Consider the following 27,354-nt stretch of genomic DNA (forward strand, 5'->3'; position numbering starts at 1 on the left):
TTCTCTCACTTTGCTGTGATGTGAAGCTGCTATGGTGCCTCATGGACTTAAAGGAATGGCTATCTGGTTACTCTGTAGATGGAGAGATGAGTCATGAGGTTACATACAATGAGGAAGGTCAGAAACCGCTTTGCAAGTGTTTTGGATGTGCTGATAGGCATTGGTGCCATGTGCTTGGTAATAGTGGCTATTGCTCAGTGGGTGGGAGATAAAAATGCAGAATCTGGATGTGAGAGTGATGAAACTGTGTAAATGTCCCAGGCAGACAGTTAACTGGACCCTAGTGGGAATAACCTGCTTAGGAATAACCTGTAGAAAATAAAACTAGGTTTATTATTTTTTTTCCTTTTGCCTTTTTCATTCTCCTGGCTTTGGTGCTAGGACTCTTCTGTGTTCTTGCTCTGCCTAGATTTTGTGGTGTAATTCCTTTTTTTTCTATAGAAAATCCAGCATATGCTTAGTGAACGCCTTTCACACATCTGTTGTTTTGATCTCTTTATCTTTCCTTTCTCCCTTCCGCTTTTATTTGTGTTGTGGCTTAGTCCTGGTCACCGCACAGTTGCTCACTCTCCCTAACCCTCCCCAGCGAGGTGCAGGAGAGGACTGGGAAGAAAGGAAAACTCGTGGGTTAAGATAAAGATCGTTTACTAGAATAGCAAAGGAAAATGACAAAACCAAAAAATATAGGGATACTAAAATATACAAAATGAATGATGTACAATTTCTCACTGGCTGACATCCCAATGACCGATACAGCCCATCCCAAGCACTGATCATGGAAACAAAACCGAGCAGCAAGCAAAGGAGCAAGAGAGACAGATGCTTCCCTCCCCCCACCCCCAGGCAACTCACACTGATATACTGAGCATGACGTTTATGGCATGGAATACTCTTTTTGGCCAGTTTGGATCAATTATTCTGTCTGTATACCTCCCAGCTTCCTGCACCTGCATGTTAGTAAGACCTGGGAAGCTGTACAGTGTCCTTGGTGACGTTAGCAAGAACTCGTATCATCAGTGTGTTTGTCAACATTCTTCGCATGCTAAATCCCATACTAAATCCAAGCCACATCAGCTACTGAGAGGAAAATTAACTCATTCCAGCCAAAACCAGGACAATGTGCCATCACGTTACATTTTAAATTTTTTTTTACCTTATTTACAAATTTATCTCCTTGTACATCTTATCTGTTAACTTTTTATCATTTTCTCTTTTTCTACACCAACAGTGCTAGGCTTTTGTGTCCACTTGTTATTTAGCTCTTAATACAGTTCTTGCTACCCTAGTGCATGGAAATAACTTTTTAAACTATTCTGAAAGGGGGTATCTACCATCTCACATAGACTGAGTAGGTTATGAGGTATACAAGCATTCATACAACTGTTAGTGGGTCTACTCATTACTCATTTACTCATTAACTGGTAGCAGCTGATTCTGCCAGCTTAGGGGAAAAAAAAACAAGTTATGGAAGCGGTGTTTTTTTCACAACATGTTAATTAGATCCCAGAGGTTGGATCTTGTGTTTTCTGTGTAACTTTCTGTGAGCTCATGAATTTATTAATGTAAGTAGAGAACAAAAGGAATTAGCCCAAAAGGATTGGTTTCCATGAGGCTGCTGTGTGTGCTGCTCTTTATTCAGCCTGAAAGAAACCTCTGTGCCAGCTCCAGCATGAACAGAGCATTCTTGTAGTGACAGATTTCCCCGAGACTCAGATGATGGCTGTTTAATGGACAACTGGTAACTCCCTGGTGGTGTTCAGCTAAGCTCCTGGGACCCTCTGTCAGCCTATTGCTCTTTTGGACAGCCTGTCACTGCAAGTGTTTAAGAGTGTGCCAACTCAGAGTTGAGGCCAACAGCATCTGTTTGGCTGAGTAACTGGAAAACTAAGCATATTATAAAGCCTAAAGCTGCAGATTTTACTAAATGGACAGGAAACAGTCTACAATTGATGCTAGTATCAGATTGATATTTTCAGATAGTTAAGGTATTTCTGTGTTGCTCAGCTACTTATGACAATCCACCTTCAGAAGGCCCTGATATGGGCTGAAATTGTGGAATCTTTGGTGTATACCTGGGTGGCGAACCTTGTGCATCCTGTCCAGTCGCTGTTGCAGGTTGTACTGTTTGTTTAGTAATCCAGTAATGTCCGTTTTAGGAGTAGTCAGGTAGTTTACCCTTATTTGTAAATGCTGTGAGGATGATCCACAATTAAAAATCTTCTAAACGATGTTCGTGTCTGGTGATGAGTATTGTCATTGTGCTGACTTCGTTAGGTTAGATCTTTCTTCCACTAGGTCAAGATCCCTGCTCCTCGAAGGGGAGGTGGACTAGATGACCTTTAAAGGTTCCTTCCAACCCAAACCATTGTATGACTTTATCTAAGTTTCTTGATATTGATATAAAGAGGCTGTCTCTCTCTTCCCCTCCCTTTTTTTTGATAGTCTATAAGATCAAAGCTTAGCTACCCTTTTTTTGGGTGAGAAGCTCCGTGCTTAAGCAGGATGGTACGTCTCTGAATCTGATAGCTTTGTTTTGTCACATAGAATTATATGTTTCTGCCTGCGGCACCTAATGTTAAAATTTCTGACTGCATATGAAAGCAGACTTAATTAACATGTCTGTAACATAGTGACTTTTCTTACAAGGAAGAAATATTTTAGTGTAATCACTAAAATATCAGAACTTGACTATTATAATTTGTAGATTTTTCTGTAATCCCCTTTCAATTAAAAAATTCCGACAACAACCACACGTAATACGTACTGTTGTATCTGCTAGTCATAACTGAAAAAAATTGTGGGTTTTTTAGTCGACTGAGATGTTATGATCTGGCTGTAATGTTGTAATACGTAGTTTGTCCAACTAAATAAAGACAATCTCAGCTATTTCTGTTTCTCTTTCTATGCATTAGGAACAATAATATTAAAAGGTCTAGAATTAAAATTGAATTCTTGTAAATACTTATTGAAGGTGAAAGGTACCATCAAATTTTCAGTGTTCCTTTCCAAGGTATATTGATAATGCTTTATACTATTTATCTGCTTTTTATTCATAATGGTGGTTTTGGTAGGGGTTTTTTGTTACTGTGTAGGTGTTTCTGAGTTTTGTGTTGGGGATTTTTGTGGAATTTTTTTTTTAAGTTTCTCACGCTGATATGCTTTTTAAAAATGTTTTTCCAGAATCATCAGAGCCAGCTGGAGATTTTTGATGAAAATGTTGCCCACATAAGTACTTGGTTGTATCAGGCTGAAGCCTTGCTGGATGAGATTGAGAAAAAGTCAGCAAGCAAAAAGGAGGAAACTGTGATGGTAGGAAATGTTGCTGTCAAGTAGCAAATGCTGAAGTCAAGTCAGGTTTGCTGCCTGTTTGGGTTTTTTAGTATTTTTCCCTTCCCTAGGGTAACCATTTAATTTTCTTTCACTTCTTAGCGCTTAACGTCCGAATTAGATGATGTTAGTCTTCGAGTGGATAATGTGCGTGATCAGGCTATCATCCTAATGAATGGTCGAGGGGTATCGTGCCGTGAACTTGTTGAACCCAAACTGGCAGAACTGAACCGTAACTTTGAGAAGGTCTCTCAGCACATCAAAAGTGCCAAGGTGAGAATAAGCGAGCCCCAAAACATGCTTGGGGGTCTATGACAAAATGATGGCAAACAACTTTAGGGGACAGATCTTTATGTATTAAAACAGCACTTTGCTGCCTTTGATTCTCTTTTAAGTGTAGCTAATTATATGTGAAAAGTGGACAGACTGATTTTAGACCAACTGCTTTTTTTCACCTGAGTAGCAAGTGATGACTTTGAGTTGCAAGGGAAGATTTACAAATAACTGTGTGTTATGAAGATTCAGAAAAATGTATGTGTTGCAGGACATATTTATATGGACTACAGAACAACACTGTAAGCTAATGTGACTGGAGATTTTTTGCTTGTTTTGAGACCAAAATGCTCATATTGAAGTTTAAAGGTAGAAGCTTGGTGTAATACCTATCAACACTGTGTCCAACAGTTAGATTAGGCAACTCTTGCAGTTTTTTTTTTAATGCTGATTGATCTCTGATAGTCCTACATACTGGTATGCCTGTTCATGGAGAATTGGTTTAAATCATTAAACTGTGTGTGATAACTCAGACTAAATTTTCAGCTTGAACAAAGTTTTATTTTGCTTATAGATGCTTGTTGGACAAGAACGACTTCCTGTCATGTCAGAGCCCCGTGAAGTCAGAGTAACTTTTCCAGACATTGAAAAATTTGAGAGTGACATACAGAATATGTTAAAAGTTGTGGAAAAGCATCCGGAGCTGAGTGGGGAAGATGAAAAGGTTTGTGAGCAATGAAAAAATTAAATAACTGGCTCCCTTTCTATTTTATCCATGTATTACATTCCTCCAGACTTTGTGGGGGAGGAGTTCTGAGAAAATCTTCTTAAGACAGGAGTAGAAAATTAAGGGAATTACTAGGTTGTTGGAAATGCTGCACAATTTTCCCATACTTTTCCCATAGCTGCTTCCTCTTGGCCGGCGCATTGAGAATAAGTAGTCATACATCAGTCTCTATTTTCTTCATGGCTTTATATAATTCAGGTAGTAAACTTTGATTTTCATTTATCTTCTCTTCTATTCAAAGTAGCTGTTTATAAGGAATCTTTCCTGTAAAAGCAATAGGGTGCAAAACTTTTTTTTTTTTAATTTTTTCATATCTAACTCTCTGAACTTATGTTGAAACGATGACTTAATGCAGCTGAGACTCTTACTATGTATTTGTAAATATAATACTTTTTTCACTTTAAATTTAAGCTGGTATGATAGATTGAATCACAGTGCATAGGTCAGGTCAGTGGATGCTTGTGAGATGAGGTGCAAATAAGAGTGTTGTAATGTGGCTTATAGCAATTCCAAATAAGAATATCAAACAAAATTTATCTTTTCCTGGGTTTTTATCTAGACTCTGCTGTTCATCTGTACAAAACTGTCATATTTTTTTTTTTTCCTTCTCTCCCCACATCTTGTCTAGAAATAGCCTTGTTGGCTATTGGGGTAAAATCTTGCCAGGCCACCCTATCTGCCTTCCTTTTAAACACACAAAATATTATAAAATGAGCTGGAAAGCTGAATGTAAGTCTGTGGAAAATGACATATATACTACAGAAAATAAATTTTAAAAGGCCTCTATGGAAGAATCTATTGTTATATAACATATGCTTCCCTTTGTGCTGTTTTAATATTTATTATGTTTTCATCTTCTTGCTATTCTGCTTTGAGCTTGCTTATTATTGTCAAGGAGTATTTAGAATAGGAATGGAACTGAAGTCATAGCACGCTCTTGCTGTGGCTGCCTATTGCTGGCTCATTGAGTGAGCTTCCTGCATGGCCTCTCCTTATGAAGTTTATGGAATGACCAAGTTGGACTTTAGGATTTGGTAGTTGTGGAGGAGAATCTCTGCTTTGATTTGTTTGGTTCACATTTGGGTAATAAAACAACAGTTTGGTACCATTACTGTTAATATCTAAGCAGGTAATAAATTAGTTTTTGAAACCGTACCTGAGGTTTCTGTAGATAATACAGACTTGTGTGATTTTAGCTGGATCAAGAAAGAGCTCAGATTGAAGAAGTTTTACAGAGAGGAGGACAGTTGTTACAGCAGCCTATGGAGGACCATAAGAGAGAGAAGATCCGCATACAGCTGTTGCTTCTGCAGAAAAAGTACAACAGTGTACAGGTATGATTATGATAGTTACTGTAGTCAAAGGTCATTTATGCAGTCTTCCATTTGGTATCTCACAACCTGGTTATGACTTTTTTATTGTGTAAGATTCTCTGGAGAAGAGCTAAATGTGTACACATGCAGTCTGACTCTCTGAGTCTTTGCAATTCCAAAATATTAGTTTCATCATTCCAAAGTTTTGAGGGAGTGGTTTTGATTTTTTGAAGTCCTTTTCACAGCTTCACAGAGGGCCACCCTGTATGTATTTACACAGGCGGGGGCAGACAGTTGGGTATTTGCTTCACTTGTCTTTGGCCCTCCAGCAGAGGTTTGTCTCCACCACCAGGCTGTGGGAAGACACATGAACACAAGCATGTTCATTGAGTTCTCACCTGAAGAGGTTTGAATATGAGTCTGCTCCTGAATTCCTCTTGCTTCCTCTAGAGGGTATTATCAGCAATTTCAGAGTCTAGTATGTTGCAGTGCTTTCATACACACACCGTAGGAAAAATGCTTTTGGGTAGAACAAAGGGGATCTGTATTCTTACACTCCTTTTAGCTCGCCTGTTTGGGTCATATTAGAGTCAGTAAGGTGAGGTGTAGCTCAAAGGCAGGGTAGGGCCCTCAGGCTGGCTTTGATTACATATCTGCACAGATAAATAGAATATAGCTGTTTAAAAAAAATAAATGGTTACTATTGTGTATTTTGGAATTTACTTCTTCAAATGAATCCATCAAGTATTTTGTTTTTCAAATAAAGAAGATCTATTTTGTTCACTACTTCCCTCTTCTTATAGCGTATTTTCCTAATACACTGAATTGTAGGAGTGCAGGTCATTTCAAAGGAGGCAGGTGGTGGAACTCTCTCCAGTGTTTTCCCAGTATAAGAAGGAACATGACAGTCTAATGAAGTGGCTAGATGAGGCTGAGCACCGTCTGTCAGGGCTGCAAGGAGTGGAAGATGAACAGAAAATACAGGTAAATGAGACTTCTTTTTCTTAGAGCAAACAGAGTGAATGTTATGAGCTATATAGATTCGTATATTAGGGTTTTGTGGCTGTTCTTTTGACACCTTCTTGGAAAGAAATGTTTTCAAAATGACAGCATTCATTTTTCATTAGGAAATTACTTGCATATACTAGTTTGGGTTTTCTACAGAGTCATCATAGGTCCAAAACATCCCAGCCATTAGGCTCAAGTCTTAGAGCATGATCTGGCCAGTTTGATTGAATTGGGACAGGTTTTTTTTTGCCAGTCTTACTCACAGTGATTATGCTTAACTCTTTCTAACACTCTGGCTCAAACAGCCTGATTCAGTGTTTGGCTGGTACAGGTATGGGTCAGGGTAATCCCAAGCACAAATACAGGCTGGGCAGAGAATGGATGGAGAAGCAGCTCTGAGGAAAAGGACTTGAGTGTGCTGGTGGACGAGAAGCTCAACATGAGCCAGCAATGCGCGCTTGGAGCCCAGAAAGCCAACCGCATCCTGGGCTGCATCAAAAGAAGTGTGGCCAGCAGGTCAAGGGAGGTGATTCTGCCCCTCTACTCTGCCCTGGTGAGACCCCACCTGGAGTACTGCATCCAACTCTGAAGCCCCCAGCATAAGAAGGACGTGGACCTGTTGGAGAGGGTCCAGAGGAGGGCCTTGATTAGATGATAAGAGGGCTGGAGCACCTCTCCTATGAGGACAGGCTGAGAGAGTTGGGGCTGTTCAGCCTGAAGAAGAGGAGGCTCTGGGGAGACCTTATAGTGGTCTTCCAGTACCTGAAGGGGGCCTACAAGAAAGATGGGTGGAGAGTGTTCAGTAGGGCCCATTGTTATAGGAAAATCGGTAATGATTTTAAAATAGAGGGAAGCAGATTCAGACTTGATATAAGGAAGAAATTTTTTGCAATGAGGGTGGTGGAACACTGGAACAGGTTTCCCAGAGGGGTGGTAGATGCCCCATCCCTAGAAACATTCAAGGCCAGGTTGGACGGAGCTCTGAGCAACCTGATCTGGTTGGAGATGTCCCTGCTTCTTGCAGGGGGGTTGGACTAGATGGCCTTTAAAGGTCCCTTTCAACCCAAACCATTCTATGATTCTATGACTTAAAGTCAGTGCCTCTGCATCCTGTGGTCAGGATGTTGTAATTACTCTGACACTGCCTTTCAGTGTTTCAAGTGCTTAGGGAGTGATAACTCTCCTCATGTGATGATATTACTTTACACAATGAAGATTAATAAAAAGGGCAAAGGTTGAAGTATTTCTGATAAGAATTATGTGTGGTAATATGTGTGTGTGGGTCTTGACAAACAATTTCATAACTGATTTAATGGGATGTCAGGGTCTGATTTATTTGAAGGAAATGGGGATCTGTACGCATTTAAAGTAAAACAACATTATTAACTTTTTCTGTTTGACCAATAGCTGCTTTGAGTGAATCAATTACGGGATTGAAAAGGGAAAAACGTGCACCTGGATGGTTCTTTTCTAATGGCAGCAGTCCAGTTGTGCCACAGACTGGTCCTCCTTATTGCTGTTGGTCTCACTGCAGATTGACTGATCTTGTCTAAGGAAGATCCTTTACCTTCTCTAAAGCCCTTTTCTTTAGCAGTATACTGCAGCTAATCCTTGGCACTGCTGGATCCATTCCTGGATTACTGCATCTTGATATCTGGGTGCTGAAAGCAGAATATAATGTAAATGGGGATTACCATGGCAATTACAATAGACTATTGATGGAGAAACATTATCTTTGCTCAGAATTAGTTAAGTTGTGCAAAAATATCCTTATACTTCCAGATGTAGTTTCTAGTCTGGCTGAGTCGGCTAGGCTTTCCAAAAGGGACTGCAGCAGTTCTCATTAGCACTGTGAAACTCAGGAACTGCTGCTTTTGCTTCATGTGCCCGTGCCTCTAGCTTTCTGATATTTGAGTGGTAAGCCAGCCATTCTCGAGTGACTTTATTTTACTTTTATAGTTTGTTCATTCATCTGCTTTACTAATTGATCTTGAACACCAGAAATGGTATGATGATGTTTTTAAAGGGAGAAATAATGTTCCCAAATATCACAATAATTTTAGATCAACACAGTTGCTCCAGAATTTTCTTGGAGCCACCAGACCTGACTTACCCTGAGGACCTCGGGGATCCTAATGCTAAAATTCTGCAATAGAAACTGTCCTTCCCCAATTTTTTACCATGTGTTCTGTTACTGAGCACCCTCCCTCCCCCTTCTTTAGTCAGTAGGGATGTCTGATGAAGGTGGGGAAATGGAAACCCTGTGTGTATCCATAGGGCCCTCAGATTACCAAATAGTAAATTGCAGTGTTTTTTTTTCTCAGAACTGAGAAGCACTAAATGAATTCTTGACCCACTGGTGCGCAGCTGGCTCAACCCCTCACCTTGGCTTAAGGAAGGTGCACTGAGCAGGGGAAGAGAAATTAGTGTTTGAAATGAAGAAAAAGGGAGGGAAAGATAGATTTCAGCTGCCAAGCTGGGGAGTAGACTCCAATTAAGGTTTTATGTAATACATTATTTACGTTTTTGTAATTGAGTGTGGAGGAGAGGACTTATTTATGGTGCTTGCAGGTCATATATATCTATATATTGATTTGCTAGAAGTAGCTGGATCATAAATATTCCTCATCACGTATGCTTCTAGGGATTATGGAGTTAAGTGTCTCTGAAATATTGGTAACCCTTCTGCATAGCAGGTGCTTCTGAATAACCCTTGTTTTGCCGTTAGCAAGAGAAGCCTACATCAGAAGTTTGTATCTCCTTGAGTTCCTTGTTTCCTAACCTTGCTTTAGTATTTATTTAAATTGCTCTATTCTGACTTGGCTCAGAATGAGGGAAAGGAAAAATTAAACTTGAAATTGCAGAGGTAATTAGTTGTCTAAAGTTCCTGAGAGATTTTTCCAGGTTTTAGAAAACTGTTTTGAAGTGAAAAGGATAATTTTGCAGATGGTAAGTGAATTTGCTGTTGCAGGCACAGTGCAGTTTCTCCTGTAAACTGAAACACAGACACCATCTTGAAGGCTCTTGAAGTATTATTTCTGCAATAAAGAAAACGTGTTTGCCTATTGTGCTGTTTATAGAGAAGGTTCTAGGTTACTTAAATATGAACCATTAGCTACATTGCCCACAAATGTTGCTTACTGACTGCATAATTAACCCAGAAGAACAAATAAAATGGACATGAGATTTTAACTTTGGAAAACCTTTTCCTCGAAAACTGGTTATGAAATATTTTAGGTGTTAAGAGAAGGGGCAAAGAATAGTTGAAAAGTGAGCATTTCTAATCAAAAGGGTATTTATTTGTGAAGATGATAAGTAATGTGTGGTGATCACAGATTAGACTAGGTAAACACTTTTTGTTAAAATGTTTATGTAGTTAAATATACAATGTAAATGATTTAATTTTATATCAGTTTCTTGGGCAGTATTTTTCCAAAATCCACTTGGAAGCAAGTAAGAGTATCTCCTTGAGTTGAATCTTTGGTAGACTTTATTTCAAAATGTATTTAACTGTAAAAGGAGAAAAGGGAAGAAAATCTGAAACCAAATTCTGAATTGCAGATCAAACTAGATGCTATGTATACGAGGAAACAAATTTTTATTTGACCACAGAATTAAAATTCTTTTTACCAGCTCTCATTGAGAGGCCTTATTTATAGAATGTACACTAGTAACTGAGTATTCCCCTTTTTTCCTCATCTTACATTTTTCCTAGTATTTAAAGAGAGATGAAATCTAATAAACATGCTCTGTCACCATAGAAATTAAAGTAGAAAAGGGCTATGAAGTCATCCAGTCAGATTCCCTCCTAAATAACCTTTGATTAACTTTTTATTTTAACTTTTGCTTAAGAAAAGAGTTTGCTTGCCTGTTTTTTAAAGCTAAACAAACAATCAAAACCCTAAACCCCAGCTTCTGTGACATTTAGATGTTTGATTTGTGTGAGACAGTTATGTCAAATGTCTGCTCTTCTATTTTTGTAGTACATTATGCTGCATTTTAGAAGCTGCTAGTCTGCAATGCAAGGTAGAGAACAGCTGAACAATTAAAACTTGGCTGTAGTAAAGCACTAATGTGTTTGATACTTACATATGTTCACCTTTAAGAAGGAGGGTTGTGAAAGGAGGAAGCGTCATCTTAGTGATGGGAGGCAGCTGGAGGAGATTAGCAGTGAGGTGTGCTCTGCAGGAACAGCACCAGGAGGAATTCCCTGCTTTGGGGAAGAGCAGAAACCTGACTCAGGATGGCACTACTGGGAAGAAGCAGAAAGTTTCTCTATATGTCAGTGTTGGCAACAAGTGGACAAGTTTGCTGCATGCCAACAGATGCTGTTTTAAATCATGTGCAAGTTTTTTTTTTTTTTTCTAATGGGAGATAAAGCAATGTGTGTGAAGTAGAAAGATAAAGACAAGACCAGTGACCTGTTAGTTTGGGTGAAGTCTAGATTCTGGACTGCTGCCTGTGTGAGAATAGGACTCGTGGGACGATGGAGAGTTAGAGAAAACACCTTGTGAAGATGTTGCAGGCATCTGTGCAGCAGCTGGCATCCTAGTGTTTGTTCAAACCCGGGCTTGCTCCACATTTCTGGGATGTCCTGGTTCTGGCTAGGATAATGTTAATTTTCACCTGAACTGGGAGAGGAACTGGAGCTGGTGGCCCCTGGGGCTGGGGGACACAGCTGGGACAGGTTACCCAAATTGGCCCAAAGGCTGTTCCATCCCATGTGACACCACACTCTGTGTGTCAGTGAGGAGGGGGTTGAGGGGAGCCTCTCGCTACTTGGGAGGGAGCTGAGCATCAGGATCCACTGTGAGCTACTGTACTGTAAGTTATGTGCTTCAGTGTTTACTGTTATTGGGTTTTGTTTGTTGGTTTTCCATCTCTGTTTTCTTTTCTTCTGTTGTTCTCTTAATTTTTCTTTTTTTTTTTTATCTCAACCCATGAGTTTTGCCTTCTTTGCTTTACCAATTCTCCTCCCCATCCCACTGGAGAGTGGGGGGAGCGAGTGAGAGACTGCATAGCTTGGTCCTGAGTGGGGCTAAACTACGACATGGGAAAAGGTATTTTGAGTTGCACGAGCTTTATCTGATTTCTTTGGAGCTGGGGCCTCTCATTCCACAGGAAGTCTTACCACTGTCTAAGCCTTGGGCTTTTGCTCCAAAATTCAGTGATGGAAGCTAACAAAACATACATAGCACCTCAAGAAAATAAGTTTGGGGAGCATCAGAGACCAAGTGGCTGGGTTTGTAGCTAAAGGATGTGGAGCAGTTTATGGTTTTTACTGTGGTACTTTCTTACTGTATTGTTACTGAGACAAAAGCAATGCTGAGTATTTTATGATGCTTGTCTGTAATACATGTTTTCAGTAGACTTAATTAATGCTTATGTGCCTGTACATCCTATTTCTTTGGTGTGCAGTGAATGACTGAAAGCATACCATGTTTGGTGTTAAAGGTCTTTTGGAAGTACAACTGTGTCCTCAGTTTTAATACTGAGATGACTGTCTACTTTAAAAAAACAAAACAAAACCAAACCAACACAAAACAAAGAAAATCCTTAGGAGTGTTTAGTGTGTGAGATGAAATCCTGAATGGTGAATACATGAACATATCTTTCCTGCTGTGGTCCTTTTTTCTTTTGCAGTATGCATGCTGCACTTGTTAAATTCCAGTTAATTTGAGTGACATATTTGAAATACTCAGAAGCATGTGGAGGAGGAAGCTACAGACAGGTGTTTGCAAACAACTTTGTTAGTGGGGCTTAATATTTTACTGGCTGTCAGCTGTGCTAGCAATTTTGCATGTGTGCACCCAGCTCAGACTAATTGCAAAGTAAAAATCTGTGGCTGAAATTGCTGTGAACATACGTTTATTCTTCACATTCTAGTGTATTCTCAGCTGTTAGTAAATCATACAGTTGTGTGCCTCTGTCTTGGTTGACTCAAATTCACGGAGTATAGGTTGGTGACTTAGAAGCTGCTTGAATTCTTCAGTATTTGGAGGTGGTTTGCTCTTTTTAAAGAATAGGACTGTTCTCCGAGGTAGTAGCAGAATCTTGTTGGAGGAGCAACTGCTTCAGCAAAAAACTGCTTTGAGTCTTTGGAGTATTTAATTCGTCTTCCTTTGCTACCTTTGCCAGGCATGACAGAGTATAGCTTCTTGCAGCTGGCTTCCTAATACCTCTGGGCCGTCATTTATGATACAAGAAAAAGCTGCATTAAATTACTGTTGTTGCTTTCTTATATGCCAGCATGGTGCTTGGCTAGATAGCCTGGTCTTACAGCCAGAGCAGATAACAATTGCCAGGCTCTTGAGGAGTTAGTGTCTCTTGTTGCTGCAAAAAGCAGATTGCGGTACTGGTAGAGTACCACACTACTAATTTACTCTTTAAATGGTTGGGAAATGTGAGTGGAGATGCTTATTGAAAATAATGTGGAGAGGAAAACAAGGTCTGCTTCAGTAAATTGGTAACTTCTGAGAATCCTTGATGGTTAAGGAAGCAGACAATGGATTGTAATCCCAACTAGATACGGGCCTGATCAAGAAGTGTAATTTCTGGAAACGGTAAGGATCAAGGTGAGAGAAACAGCAGTGCTCTTCCAGCTCCCCAGAGTTTCAATAAAGAATATTACAAAGGGTCATTGTGAAGCGTAGTATCTACTGTTTTCTAATCTTTTTAAAAAAATAAATATAGAAACAGTTCTCTGCAGGACTTGTGGCTTTCTGAAGCTATGTAACTTTGCTAGAAAGGCCTTTATTTTGTCTTTTAGCATAGAAAATTACTTACTCTGAATGTAGCCTACTGATTTAGGATCTTTTAACAAATTTGCTTGTTCTTTGAAACATAAAGTGAACCTCTGTGTTTTTAGGCAATCCCTGTCCAGCAGAGGTTAAAAGGCCACTTTGCCGCAGGGGTTAGGACCTTGCCTTTTTCAGCTGAGTACTTGGTTGAAATCAACAAAGTGTTGCTGGCCATGGCTGACGTTGAACTGCTGCTGAATGCACCGGAGCTAAATACTGGCATCTATGAGGATTTTTCAACTCAGGAGGATGCACTGAAGGTACTGTATGTCTAAGCATTATATTCAGAGGGAATAACAGGAGGAGGGAATAGCAGAAGAAAAAAAAAAACAAACAAACCCACACCTTAGAGACTGTGTAGTTGTGTATTTGTATTTTTGCTCGGTATATACTGGATCAATATGCACTGAAAATTAATGACGTAGGTTTGTGGCTAATTTTTCTTTTATGCAGAATCTGGATACAAAGTGGAGCAGCACAGAAGCTGAGCAGGAGGTTGTGGGAGAAGGATTTGGCTTCTTTTCTTGGAGTAACTGTTGTGATTTTCATCACATAGTCTACTTAATATGTCGAGAAACGCTAAACCCAAATCTCCTTTTGTTCCTGCTTGATCTCCTTAATACAGCTGCTGTTCTGTGTGATGTGAAAACAATTGCTCATGTGGGAAGAGGGAGAAAGGGAGATTCTTGACTTTTGTATGAAGCTATATATGAGGCCACAAGACAACTATACCTGTTCTGATTAGCAAAGGATCAATATGAGCTCAATTTTAAGCTCCCAGTTTTCATTACCAGCTGGTGGATTTACCTGTATATTAATGATGAGGAAATAGTTAAGGATTTACCTTTCTTCAAAAGGGGCTGAAGAATGTATGTTTGAAAATATTGAATCCTGCTATCACATGTGACTTAAGTACATAGAAGTCTGAGTCCTGGTTAATTTTGAGCATGTAAAGGAGCACAGTACAGATATTCTCACAGAAAACATCCCTTGGAGTTGGGAGTTGCACATGGTGTGGTGCAGTGTAGATGTACCTCAGTAAGCTGGGAAGCAGTAGGGTCCATGTGTCCTTGTGTTTGAGGTAGTCAGGCTTTGTCTCTCACCTAGAGCTAGATCAGCTGTTTCTGCAGCTGTTATACAGGTCCTTTAAAAACTTTTCAGAATTTCAGTCCACTTTTCCGACCTGATTTTCTTTATGCTGTGTACGTGCTTTCATTTTTGTGTTTGGTATAGTTTTCAAAAGCGAGTAGAATAATGATGCCAAAGTGGGTGACTTTTCTGCTTTATTGATGAGATTCTTTTATCCCTGTTTACTGTCCTTCTGTGCTCCCTTAAGTACAATTAGGAATGTTTATGGGTTTAAAATACTTCATTTTGGTGCAAGTCTTTTGTCTGATTATAAAATGTTGGTATATTCTAAGAATGTTTTCAGAAGAAGCAAATAGCAGAGCATAGAATTTTTAGAAGTGTTCCTGTTTTAAGTTTAAAAAGATAAGTAAATTCCATTGTTTGCATGGACTGTTTGTCCTCTGAATACCCAGGCAGTCTTACGACAGCATCTGGTTTAAAGGTATCTTCACATCATAGGTCAATGGTATTTGAGATAGATTGCTTTAACTTTGTCATTTAAACCTAAAACTTTTATGTAGCTTATGCTTTTGCAGTTCTGTGCATATGGGAGGTTACCTGAAGCATAATAAAATCACATTGTGATTTATTTTTTACATGAGGAAGGAATATGTACAGTATCTTCAGGACACAGGAGCAGATTTGTTTAATAATGAAGATACTGCTGTTTTGAGAAGCATAGGTATGAACCTTTACCATGGAAACAGATTGGGCATATAAAATATTTCATCCTCTTCATAGAAAAACTGAGGACAACACATGCTTAAAAAGGTGTGGGCTATTCAGTTCAGTTGTTAAAACTGATTTGATCTGTAAGCTGCTGATGGTCATGGTCTTATTGTAGGTACTGATTTTTTGAACAGTATTTTGAAAATATTACCTTTTTTTAAAAAAAAAAAAATTTTTTTTTTAATTTCCTGCTAGTGTTGACTTTACTAATGACTTGTGTCATTATTGTGCCTGCAGAACATAAAAGATATTTTGGATAAACTTGGCGATCAAATTGCGGTCATACATGAGAAGCAGCCTGATGTTATATTAGAAGCGTCTGGACCTGAGGCGATACAAATAGGAGATGCACTAACTCAGCTGAATGCAGAGTGGGATAGAATTAATAGAATGTACAGTGATCGTAAGTGGTAAGTCAAGGATGTTTGGTTTCTGAGACCACGTGGTAAATATTTTATGTACTTTGAACATAAGCATTTTACAAATGTACTCTAATGATGAAGGTAAAGAGTTTGGGAGTAATCAGGTTTAATATGTTAGTATTACACAATAATTGCTAGAGTCATTGAATGTTGAAACAGTTAATATGCAAATTGTAGTTTGGCTGCTTTTATGAAGCTGATTGTTTTTACTTTGTAAGACATAAAATTTTTGTTTTGTAAAGGTATTGCAAAGTAAAGTTCTAGAAGAAAAATGTTGAGTAGGACATCTTTAAACAGAGAATTCAAGGCCTAAATTTAAAGGAGGGAAAGGAGTTTGAAAGGATGGGATCTTTAAAATACAGCACGTATGATAGTTGTCAGTAATCTTTGTTGGAAGTAACTGAAGATGAGAGATGACCATATTAGAAAACTTTGTGGTTGAGGGAACAAGAGAATATTTAAATCAGTGCTCAAGAAAAATGTATTCCCTATTTCTTTTCCACAAAGATTAAATACCTGTAAGTTCACTTATGCAGGAAAAAAAAAAAAGTTAAGCTGTGATTTCTCCCCAACCATTACAGAAGATACTCTAAACTGAAAATGCCTTATTATCTGAAACATCTTTAAATGTTTAAAAAGAAACTCGGTATCACTTAGTCAAACTTGGAAAAGTGTGTCAGAAAGGCATTTTAAGTTGGAATTGGTGAAAATATGAAAGTATGTGTTCAGGAAGTTACCACTAAGCTGAAGGTGCTCACACTGCAAACAGCAGTAGACACTGAGATTGCTGCTATACAAAAAAAAACCCTTAATGACTGAAAATGATTTGATAAAACTTAAATGCAAAGGCTCATACTGTTGTGAATTTGGTTTTAGAACATTTGCTTTTAAATAGTGATATAAGGTAATGGTTAATGCAGAAATTCTGTGGAGCATAAAGTAATGTCTAGCCATGTTCACTTGCTTTGTAGCACTAGAAATTTGATATCAAACACATTTGGTAGTGTATTTTGAACAGATGGTTTTAGGAAGTGTGTGTTATATAAGCTGATGTTTTCAGCTCTTTCTCAGAGCACTGATGTACATGTAAGAACGTAAAAATCGGTTGTGTGGTATTGTCTAAGCAGAGACTTCCAGAAATTCTGAGCCACTGGATCAATGAGGCATCAAGATTTCTAATAACTCAGCAGGCAATGTTGTTTCACTTGGCTTTTTTTTTTTTATTATTTTTTTATTTTTTTTATTTGAAAACAAATAGTGGTGCCAGCTGGGGAGCACTTTCTGTGCTCTTGCTGGCTGCCTGTGGTCACCTTCCGTGTTTGGAGACAACTGCTCCAGAATCTGGTGCCCATCTGTATTTATATGCCTGCAGCTACTTTCTTGTCTTTGTAGGTATGACACGCACTAAGCTTTAGTTATGCCTTCTTTTTTCCTGCCTGTAACTTAATTGAAAACCTTTAACTAATATTATCCTTTTGTAAGCATGAGTACAATTTAATTTACTTCTAAAATTTTATTTCATTACATATCCAGGGTTAACCAGAAACCTAGTTTTCCCATTGAAAAAGATAAGTGTATCAAAGAGTAAGCTCAATGTTTATGATTAGCTGGCAAAATGCAAGGGATTACCTCCTCAGTTAGTTCACTGAATACAAATTAATCTTGAACTTCATAAAGTCTGTAAAGCTCTGCATCTTAATGGGAATAATATTGAGCATGATTTTCATACAAAAGGGACTACTGGACTAGCAATTTAAGATAAATTGATATGTAGCTTCCTGAATATATTAAGGGCTATGATTTTAATAGAAGGATGTACTTTGATTAATGAAGACAATGTTAATATCAATATTACAATGGTAATAGTATTTTTATACCCTTTATACCCTTTCTATTACTAAGAAGAATTTTTAACCGAGTTTATTCCTGCTTTTCCAGTGTTGCCCTAAGTATAAGCAAGAAGGCTAGAAGACTCTATCTCCTTAATAATTTCTGGCTTTTTTTTTTGTTTCTGGACTGAGTGGAGATTTTAAGAGAATTAGTAGAAATAGCTTCTGAAGTCTGTGGCAAAAGATTGATGTAGTTTTTGGAGTCAGTAATGATTTTGTGATTGAGTGCCAGCTAAGAAGTTAAACCTTTCGTAAAAGCTCTGATGTAGCCAAGCACAAGTTGAATCAAACTGTACTTAGCAAAGCTTTTAAGTGCTCAACTAAATCCAGTTGGCTTCTGTTTAACTTGAACTTGAATATGGGTAAAGTAAAATTTGTATGTGTTGTATGTATGTATGCGCTTAATGCTTTCAGCTGTTTGTAACGGTGCTGGTTTGCTAGTTCTACTCCTTCTGCCATGAACTTTCCACCAGTGCTAAAAGCGATGGTGACTTGGGAATGAGCTGTGGTTTGGAAGCAAGTAGATTCCTGCAGAGGAGGCAAGGAGTAGACAAGTCTCTGCTGTAGTGACAGCACTTTGGTACTTTTGTCTTTCAGCTGAGGCAGTCCGTAGTGAAACAGCAGCATGTGCATCTGGCTCAAAACTGGAGTGAAACTTCATCTCGCTCAAAATACTGATGAAACTGTAGGCTCACAACAGAAACAGCAGGAGTTAAAGCTTTGTATGTCAAAGTGTTCTCCTCTAAAGTTTTAAAATTCTGGATTCTGAAAAAGTCAGGTGTTCAAAACTCCTCCAGAAACTTTCATTTTGAATGAAGCCCGTAAAATATTATTTTAGACTATTTTAAGTGCTTAGAATATCTCTTCTCATTGAACGTGGAGTAAGATACTATCATGAGACAATATGCTTGGTTTGACTAAAATGTACCTGAGAAATAAAAGGAGACTGAGATTTGGGGTCAGTCTATGGGTTGGTCTAGTGTATTCAGTTGAGATGTATGCAGGAAAGTGAAACAGTAGAACTAGGAGGAATGGTCAGAAAACATTTAAGCAGAGATTTTTAAAGCTTTCATCTTTATTAGTATTGGCCCACATAATAATAATAACAAAAGTGCCTTGTGTGCACCAAGAAATATGGCTATCTTGATAAAAATGAGATATAAATTTGATGAAAATAATCTCACTAGAAAGTCTGGGATTTGATTCGATTAGTTGAATTGGATTAGTGAAGAAAATAGAGGCAATGGTAACTCTTTAAAGTTTGACTTTGGATATCTCATGTTATGCTACTGATTTCAGATTGCATCTGTATATAAGCTGTAACCCTGGAGTCTTTGCTGTTGGAATTGTGTAAGTTAAAAATGATGGGCTGCAGGTGAGATCTTTCCTCTGTCACGTTAGAGAGTCCTCTGATGAGCAGCAGACCTGGCCTCCTATGTCTTTAAAGAAAATGATTTTTGTTAGTTTGGAATGGGATACTCTCCAGTCTGTTGGCATTGCTGTAGATTTCATGTTTGTCTCAAGTCCTGTGTCCTTTGAGATATGTCCTATTTGCTTTACAGAGCTAGCATAGAGTTAGCAACTAACAAATAGAAAGCAAGCCACTCTCTCTGTACCTTTCTGACACGGTTTTCTTATTTAACATTCATGGTTTTTGTTAGTTTGCTAACATAGGAGAACTCTCATTTTAGTTTAAAACAACCTTCTGACTGTGATATTTCATCCTGTTCCATGCTAGAAAATGTTCCCTTCAAGTTGAGCTACATGTTAATTTGAGGCTGCAAAGATGGTAATAATAATGAAATTCCTGGTAAATTATTCTGTGATTAAATTGTGTAAGACCTACTTATGCGGGCCCACTGGTAATACCCGCATAAGTCAGTTCTATATAATCAAAATCACCTTCACTTGTTTAATTCCAGGCGCCACCACCTCATGGCTTATGAATTAAAAAAAGAAAAAATAAATCTGGGCAATTAATCATATTTCATGTTCCACACTGATAGCTGAATTGTTTTATAATAAAGGAAAAAGAGTACTGCAGACCAATTTGATGCCGCTAATCAATCTTTATTTTTTAAGTGATAGGAACAAAAGTTTGCCTCGGACTGCCTTTTTTTCCTTCAGCTAGAAGTTAATGACAGTCTGTGCTGTTGACTTTTACCAGCCGCTACTAGGTCAGGAAGCCTTCAGTACTGGGGCTTTGTTAACCGGACTATATGCTGGCCTTTCTGTTTCACAAGGAAAGTTTCTACTCACTGGAATAAGAATCATAGCTTTTCCATGGAAATGGTTTGGAAAATTTTTCAATGCTTTCTTTTCCAACAGTTGCTTTGATAGAGCGATTGAGGTGTGGAGGCAGTTCCACTGTGATCTCAATGACCTCTCTCACTGGATCATGGAAGCTGAAGTGTTATTAGCCGATGCCCGTGGTCCAGATGGCAGCCTGGAGCTGCAGACAGCTGGGCTGCATCAGCAGGTATGTATGATTTGTGCAGAAAATAAGCAAGATGGAAAAAGTCTGTGTTTTTGCCTAAAATTGTAGGCAAAATCTGGACATATAGATTTGAAACGAGGCTGTGCAATTACACTTTAAAAAGTGGAAACTCTTAAAATTTCTTTTCCAATTGCAGTGTAAAATGATTCTGGGGGAAGATCTCAACTCCTGCTTGTAGTATGGGATTTTATGATCACTCTTAGTATGGATGAGTTTGAGATAATTTGGTAATTAAAATGTTGGCATAATTTTTGCTGTTTTATAAGTTTTGTTACACCTCTAAATGTATGTTAATCAGTTAAGAAATCCAGTGTATTATTTAACTTATGTTCTACTCATAATTAAAAAAATGGACCCCAACAATGGTTAGTTATATAACTTAGCAAATTATTTTTTTTAAACTGATAACTTTGCAAGATTCTGCCTTGTATAAGCAACCTAGAAGGAGAAAGGATTCCAATTATAGATGTCTTCTGATTGTTTCAGAATTCAGTTCTGGAATTTAATTCCCTGATGTCTTTCTAGCTCATCATTATGGAAGAGCAGACTTTTCTGTTTGGCTTTACCTCCTACTTTACCTCCTTTTAGTTAGGAAGAAAACATAACTTTAAGGATCAAGGGGTTTTTTTTTTTTTGTTGTTTTTTTTTTGTTTGTTTGGTTGGTTTTTTTGTTTTTTTTTTTTTGTTTTTGTTTTTTTTTCTTTTAGAAATGATGATTGGTTAGGAGTGTTGCTGAAGAAATGTGTGTTCTACTGAACATACAGTTTCTATTTTATTATTCTTGCTGCTTGGAGTTTTCTTCTAGGGCATTTCTCTTCTCTTTCGTGAATCATCTTATTCCTGATCTAGTTGCAAAGACATTTTTACTAACAATGTGAAGTTTTTGTAGTGGTTGTGGATACTTGAAGGCTTGCTCTTCTGACTTCCTTTAGTTTTATGGCTTTTCTGTGGTATCTGGTGACCATGGCAGCTCAGCCATAATTATCCTAGCTAAAATACTGTTAGGTTACAGAAGTGGTCAGGGGCATAGGTTATGAAAAGAGCTGGTTAAAAAAAAAAAAAAATCATACCATCTTTTAGCACTACTAAAAACTGGTGTACGTTAAGAGGAAAGGAATAAAATGTGAAAGTGGATTCCAGCACTGATGGCTTATATGAATTCATGTAATCCTAAGTAGTATTCGGCAGCCTATTCTGTGTCATTATCCTTTTATGACACTCATTAGAAAATTGAACAAGATTCTACCACAAACTCTTAATAACTTAAATCAACAGCATCAAATTTTAAGTAAGATGACTTTAAGTGCCTGTTTTAGTAAAATAATATGCACCCAGGATTCATCCTGCATATTATGAGCGACAGATCAAAGTCACTTTAGGTCAGTAATAAAATTCTGTGTGGCTTTTATGTTTCTGACAGGAACTTGAAGAGGGAGTCAGCAGCCATCAGACCAGTGTTTCAGCATTGAACAGAACTGGGGAAGGGATCATACAGAAACTGTCTGCTACAGATGGGAGCTTCCTGCAGGAGAAGCTGGCAGGATTGAATAGACGCTGGAAAGCAATCACCACGGAGGTCATGGATAGACAACAGAGGTAATAAGTTAATAGGAAATTTGGATATCTGACCAGATACGATGAGGAGAATCTCATTTAGAATACTCTGGGAGAGATAGTGCGTTCTGTTGCACGCTGTCATTAATCTGAATTTTCCTGACATTCAGACCTTTGTGTTTTGAACTGTCTTCTAGAATCGGTTTCTCTAAATGACCTGCAATTGACTGCTTAGTGAGTTTGCGTTTAACACAATCCACCAAATGACAACCAGAAAACGTACTTTCTTACAATTTTCCTTTGTTTTAAAATTAATCTCATTGCTAAACTAGACTTTTTTAGGAAGGAATACTCAGCTACTTTATCTGAAACTGAACTGTAAGTATATTACCTTGGTTTCTATTTTTGCGTTGTCAAAGATACACTAATTGAAACACTTGTTCTTCAATTTTCACAATACTGTAAAATAAGATCTTTAGGTCTGTGTTTGCAATGATTTAATCCATCTGACTAGATATTTTCTGAACAAAATGAAAATCTGTTTTGAAGTAGCCTTAAGTTTACTTCAAAAGATCAAAGAGCAAGTTTGTCTGAGATAAATGTACGAATTTTAAGGGTATCTGAGAATATGAAGTCCCCTCTCTGTTCTTATTGCTAAAAATGTATAAGGATAAATCCATGGAATGAATAGTTATTTTTGGAGCAATTTATATAATTATGTGTTTTAACATCTCCTGATACATTTAGAAATGTGATAAGATTTTTCTTAATTATTTAGTTTGTGAAGTTCCATTAAAGCTTTGTGTGATTTAGGGGATTTTTCCCTTGGAGGGTTTAGGGGCATTTCTAATACTTTCACTAACCGTGGCCTTATAGTGGCTTACAATGATGAGGCCTGAAGGTGTTGTCATTACTGTCACTTATGTTTAATGTTTTCTGCAGACTTTTAAAAGTCTATTTGGTGACTTTGGAACTGGAATTTATCTACTTTTAAGGTGGTAGTGTTAATTTGCAAATATCTTGTGGGGTTTTTTGTTTTTTGTTTGTTTGTTTTTTTTTTTCTGATGGGGATAGAATCCTTTGAATACCAAAACGAATCCTTTAAAATGCTCCAACCGTTGAAAAACACATGACTTTGCTGCATCAGAAGTAATGCAGGATTGGTGTGCTGTGTTCACTGCAGAAATGCACGTGGATTTTTTTTTCTTTGTTTTCCTTTTTAAGGCTAAAAGGAGAGAATCGGCAGCTGATAGAGTACAGGAAGAAACTTGAGGAGCTGCGTTGCTGGCTGGAAAATGTAGAAAATGCTCTGGACACAAGACTTACATACAACCATGAAGAAAACTTGCGAAAATTACAGGCAAGATTGATTAGTGTATATATGTACACATATGTCTTGCACAAAGTATCAGGACATGATGTTTCTGTTTTACTTAAGCATGTATGCATTCTGCTTCAGTCTAAAATTCTTCTGTCCCTTTTAGGTCTTAAGTGAAGAGATGGAAGCACAGAGAGAGAGACTAGAATGGCTGAACAGAACTGAACCTGAAGTGCTTTTGGGTAAAAATGTTGATCTTCAGGAAAAAGACAAACTTTCCAATTGCCTGCAGTCCCTCAATGTGAGGTGGAATAAGGTGTGCGTTTCTTCAGCATTGGGTACCTGAAGTTGAAAATATAGTAGTGTATTCAGAATGGTGGTTTTTCTTTCCATGTATCTGTGACACATACATAAAACGTCTTGAAAGCCACACAAGCATGTTCAGGAAATGTGCCCCAATCCATGTCTGCTTGAAAACGCTGGTGGATATTTTTCCATCAGAATGAGTTCGTTTAGCTTAGGTTTTTTGTTGCTTTTTTTTTTTTTTTGTATTGACTTTCTTTTAAACAAAAAATATTTCACTGATTTGGTACAAAGAGAAAAGCATTAATCTGAAATTGAGAGAGTCACAATAAACCTTTGCTATATAGGAAACTTGGATATTTGCAGGAGTTAAGAAGAAAACAAATGAAGCTTTAGTAAAGCTTAGTGAGGAAATCTTACCAAGTGTGTCTGAGATTCTTCTTGAGGATAACTCTATAAATTAGAAACTCTAGTGTTCACGCCCATTGGTAAGTATATGAGAATAAAAGAACTCACGGCTTGGAGTAGAACCAGATTTTTCTCAGGCAGAGCCTGGAGATCCAAATGAAAAAGGAACAGAATTATAGAATTATTTAGGATTATATTATGAATCAGGGAAGAAAGAATTTATTGGGAAAAGGAGCTTTTTTTGCTAGTTCAGGGAAAGAAAAAATATCTACCTTTACCTACTTAGCCATGAAAATGGGGATTTTTTTTTTTTTTTAATTCCCCCCCCCCCCCCCCCATGTGTTACACTTCTGTCACTGTCTTTTAAAAACTTTTTAAAAGCAAAGTAGGCAAATTTGTCTTCACTACAATAGAGCTTAGTGATAAGTGGGGTTTGTTTTTTTTGTTTTTTTTTTGTTTATAAATTAATTCCCTGTTTCTCTACTTCCCTGTCACTGATGACCACAAATCATGCTTTGCATTGTCTTTCCCTCAAAGTATACTCAAATAATGAGTTATAGCTTTGATGCTTAGACAGTAAAAAACCATGTAAACAATCTGTCTACAACAGTCGTTTAAGATTCAGGTAAGACATTGGAATGTATTGAAATAACACTCTTGAGTACCTCTTGGCATTTTTATTGTTTTTAAATGATACCTTGAAAAAATTCATTGAGGCATGCCATTGTAGCAAGCATGGTGTAGAATGCTTTGTCTTCTAGTAAGTGATTACCTATTTTGCTGTTAATATAGGTTGTCTTACACCTTTTATTCCTCTCTGCTGGCCTGTAGGTCTTCAGAAAAGTGCCTGACAGAATGAGAGAACTAGAGGCATTTGTTGGGCAGTCTCATGTTGTTACACAGACAAAGCCTTCCGGTGAGTGAGTAGTCCTTCTGTTGAGCTTAATTGTATTGGGTTTAGTCCTATTTGCAGTCAAAAATAATCCAAAAAGGAAAGCCTTCCCTTATGAATTTAGACAAGTAAGAAATGTTGTCTATTACTGTACTTGGGGCTACCTTGATCTTGCTATGGGAGAGAGGGGGAATGTTTGGTTAGGGAAAAAGTCCCTCTGCAGTTCAAGATTGAGTGAATCCTTTGGGGTATCCCCTAAGAGTTTTGAAATAGAGGAATGTTTTAGTAAAGCTTAGGTCTCCTCATCAGGAGCCAGTGTGCTAGATACAGGATGAAAACTGATACAGCTATGTTCATGACAGCCTGGTTTCCTGTGGATTTTGTGCCTTGTGGTAGTGCTTTTTAGTAATAAAGGTCATAGAATGATTTGGGTTGGCAAGGACCGTAATGATCATCTAGCTCCAACCCCCCTGCCCTGGCCCAGGACACCTTCCGCTAGACCAGATTGCTCAAAGCCCCATCCAGCCTGGCCTTGAACACTTCCAGGGATGGTGCATCCATCAGGGCTCTCTGAGCAACCTGTTTAAGTGCCTCACCACCTTCCTAGTGAAGAAAGATCCACTGGAAGGTTTCTCTACGGCTAATTATTTGTAAAGTATCTCCTGCATGCAGATTCTCTGCAGTCCTAGGAATAAAGGCAATTCTGCATATTTCAGCTCAGCAGGGACACGGATAGGTCTTTCTCATCTGCTAGATACTTATCTTCCTGAATTTTGTATGGGAAACTGTCTAAATATGATACATTCTTGCAGGCACTGACACTGCCTGTCTTTTCAAGTTGTTGGAGCAGATACCTGGGCGTCTTGTTCACACTCTGTCTCCTTTTTAGAAAACTAGGTAAAAAAGACAGCTCTTGCCTGAAAAAATCTGCAGCTTCAACTTCATTAAATGAACTTCTTCCACCCCGCCCCCCCCCCGCAATTCAGCATCAGTAAACAATTTAAAGGAGGAAAACCAACTTTAATTTAAGCCTTTCAAAACCTCAATTCAGCTTGTTTTCTTTTCAATACAGAGAGTATTTAAGTAAAGCTCCTGTATTTCATTGCTTGAGGCAAATGTGTAATATTCATGCTCCAGCTTGATTTAACTTAGTGTTTTCTTGGAACTAGAACGCAACTGAACACAGCTTCTAGAGTGAATCTTACTGTTCAGCTCTTTCCTCGCTTCTTTGCAGTGTCAGGTTAAAATGGTAGAAAGGGTGGGGCTGAACTAGTGGGCATCTCTCCCTTCTTAGCACAGTTGTGTATTGCCAAGTCCAGCAGTAGCTCAACTTACTTGTGCTTAAGAGAATTCTGAGCAAAGAGTGGGGAAAACCTTTCTGCCACATAATACAAAAATGAGGAAGACAATTTCAGACATCAATCTTCCACTAAAGGATTGGGTTTTATGCTTTGTAAGGGTCAATTCCCTTTCATGTCCAAGAGTGTTTAGCTTCATTCCGTTAGATTTAATTTCATTTTGCCTTTGCACATTTTGTTCTTGTCTTGTATTTATGCTGAATCATTTAGGTGAGTCTTTGGCATCTGATGAAATAATTAATAGCCTTTAAAAGGAAAAAAAAAAGCAGAAGGAATTTCTGATTACTTAGTTTCTGGTGGTTAAAATGCCTCAAATACATATTTTGCTATGCTTTCTCTGTAGATGCTGTTAGTACATTTATAGGACTTGTAGAAAAACCATGTAATTCCCACAGTTGTCTATGTAGCCATGACTTTTTTTTTTCTCCCTGTAACAAAACCCCCAAACTCTGTTTCAGATGTCCAAAAGGTGGTGCTAGTGTCTTCTTCATTGGAAATTCCTGTTCAGACTCAGCAGGCTTTGGAACTTTCTACACCTGCTGATCTGGATAAAACTACAACTGAGCTGGCTGACTGGTTGGTATTGATTGACCAGGTGCTGAAGTCAAACATAGTCACCGTGGGAAATACTGAAGAGATCAGTCGGACCATTGCACAAATGAAAGTATGTGTTTTTGTGAAGGCTAGTGGATTGGAAAATTGGCTTACAGTTTAATAGCTTGTACATTGGGTAAAGAAATTACATGTGTGTGTTTAAGAAAAAAAAACAAAACAAAACACCATCACCAAGACTGACTACAGTAAATGCAAAACTTGAAAATTACACTTCAAATGCTGTTGTTACACTCCTCTCCTCTCTACTATTTCCTCTTAATTTTTGTGTCCCTATGTGAGGTATGCACTGCTGGGTTTGGTTTTTTTTTTTTTTTTTTTTGTTTTAAACGAAACATATAGAGAATATCTCCTGAAAATGACATATTTTTGAGAATGTATAGATAGCTTACGCTGAAGACTTTGGAGCAGCTTTTTATTTGCTTGGAGGGTGACCTTTATGATCCACTCTCTGGTGGTTTCTAATTAAGTTTTGTTGTGTTGTAGTTAGACTAAACCAATTTCCAGAGACATGCTAAAATGATTAAAAGTTGTAACATAAATGCTTATGGTGTAAATGTTTTTCTGCTGATAGCTCATGCTATCAGTCATGAGCCATGACTAAGGGCAGTGTTTGAGATGTATGCTGCCATTGAGGTTCATTTTATTTGACTTGATATCAATTAACATGAGTAACTGTAGAGTAAAAGCTACAGGCTAAACTAGTGCTAAACTGTTTCTGAGGTGTCTAATGTAA

General features: G+C 38.0%; 1 protein-coding gene across 1 annotated transcript in view; it reads left to right on the forward strand.

Annotated features, from left to right (window-relative positions):
- The window catches only part of UTRN (utrophin), a 356,589-nt gene that overhangs the window by 93,009 nt on the left and 236,226 nt on the right, over positions 1–27,354 (forward strand). The window contains exons 35-47 of the mRNA XM_086743718.1: positions 3,181–3,309; positions 3,430–3,600; positions 4,175–4,324; positions 5,584–5,721; positions 6,532–6,684; positions 13,577–13,768; positions 15,603–15,775; positions 20,005–20,155; positions 21,594–21,769; positions 22,952–23,087; positions 23,212–23,361; positions 24,588–24,672; positions 26,465–26,670. Coding sequence (XP_086599844.1) covers positions 3,181–3,309; positions 3,430–3,600; positions 4,175–4,324; positions 5,584–5,721; positions 6,532–6,684; positions 13,577–13,768; positions 15,603–15,775; positions 20,005–20,155; positions 21,594–21,769; positions 22,952–23,087; positions 23,212–23,361; positions 24,588–24,672; positions 26,465–26,670 — 2,010 coding nt within the window. The remainder of the gene's footprint in view (positions 1–3,180; positions 3,310–3,429; positions 3,601–4,174; positions 4,325–5,583; positions 5,722–6,531; positions 6,685–13,576; positions 13,769–15,602; positions 15,776–20,004; positions 20,156–21,593; positions 21,770–22,951; positions 23,088–23,211; positions 23,362–24,587; positions 24,673–26,464; positions 26,671–27,354) is intronic.

Source organism: Chlamydotis macqueenii, chromosome 3 (genome assembly GCF_036417535.1).
Source record: "Chlamydotis macqueenii isolate bChlMac1 chromosome 3, bChlMac1.mat, whole genome shotgun sequence".
Classification (NCBI taxonomy): Eukaryota; Metazoa; Chordata; class Aves; order Otidiformes; family Otididae; genus Chlamydotis; species Chlamydotis macqueenii.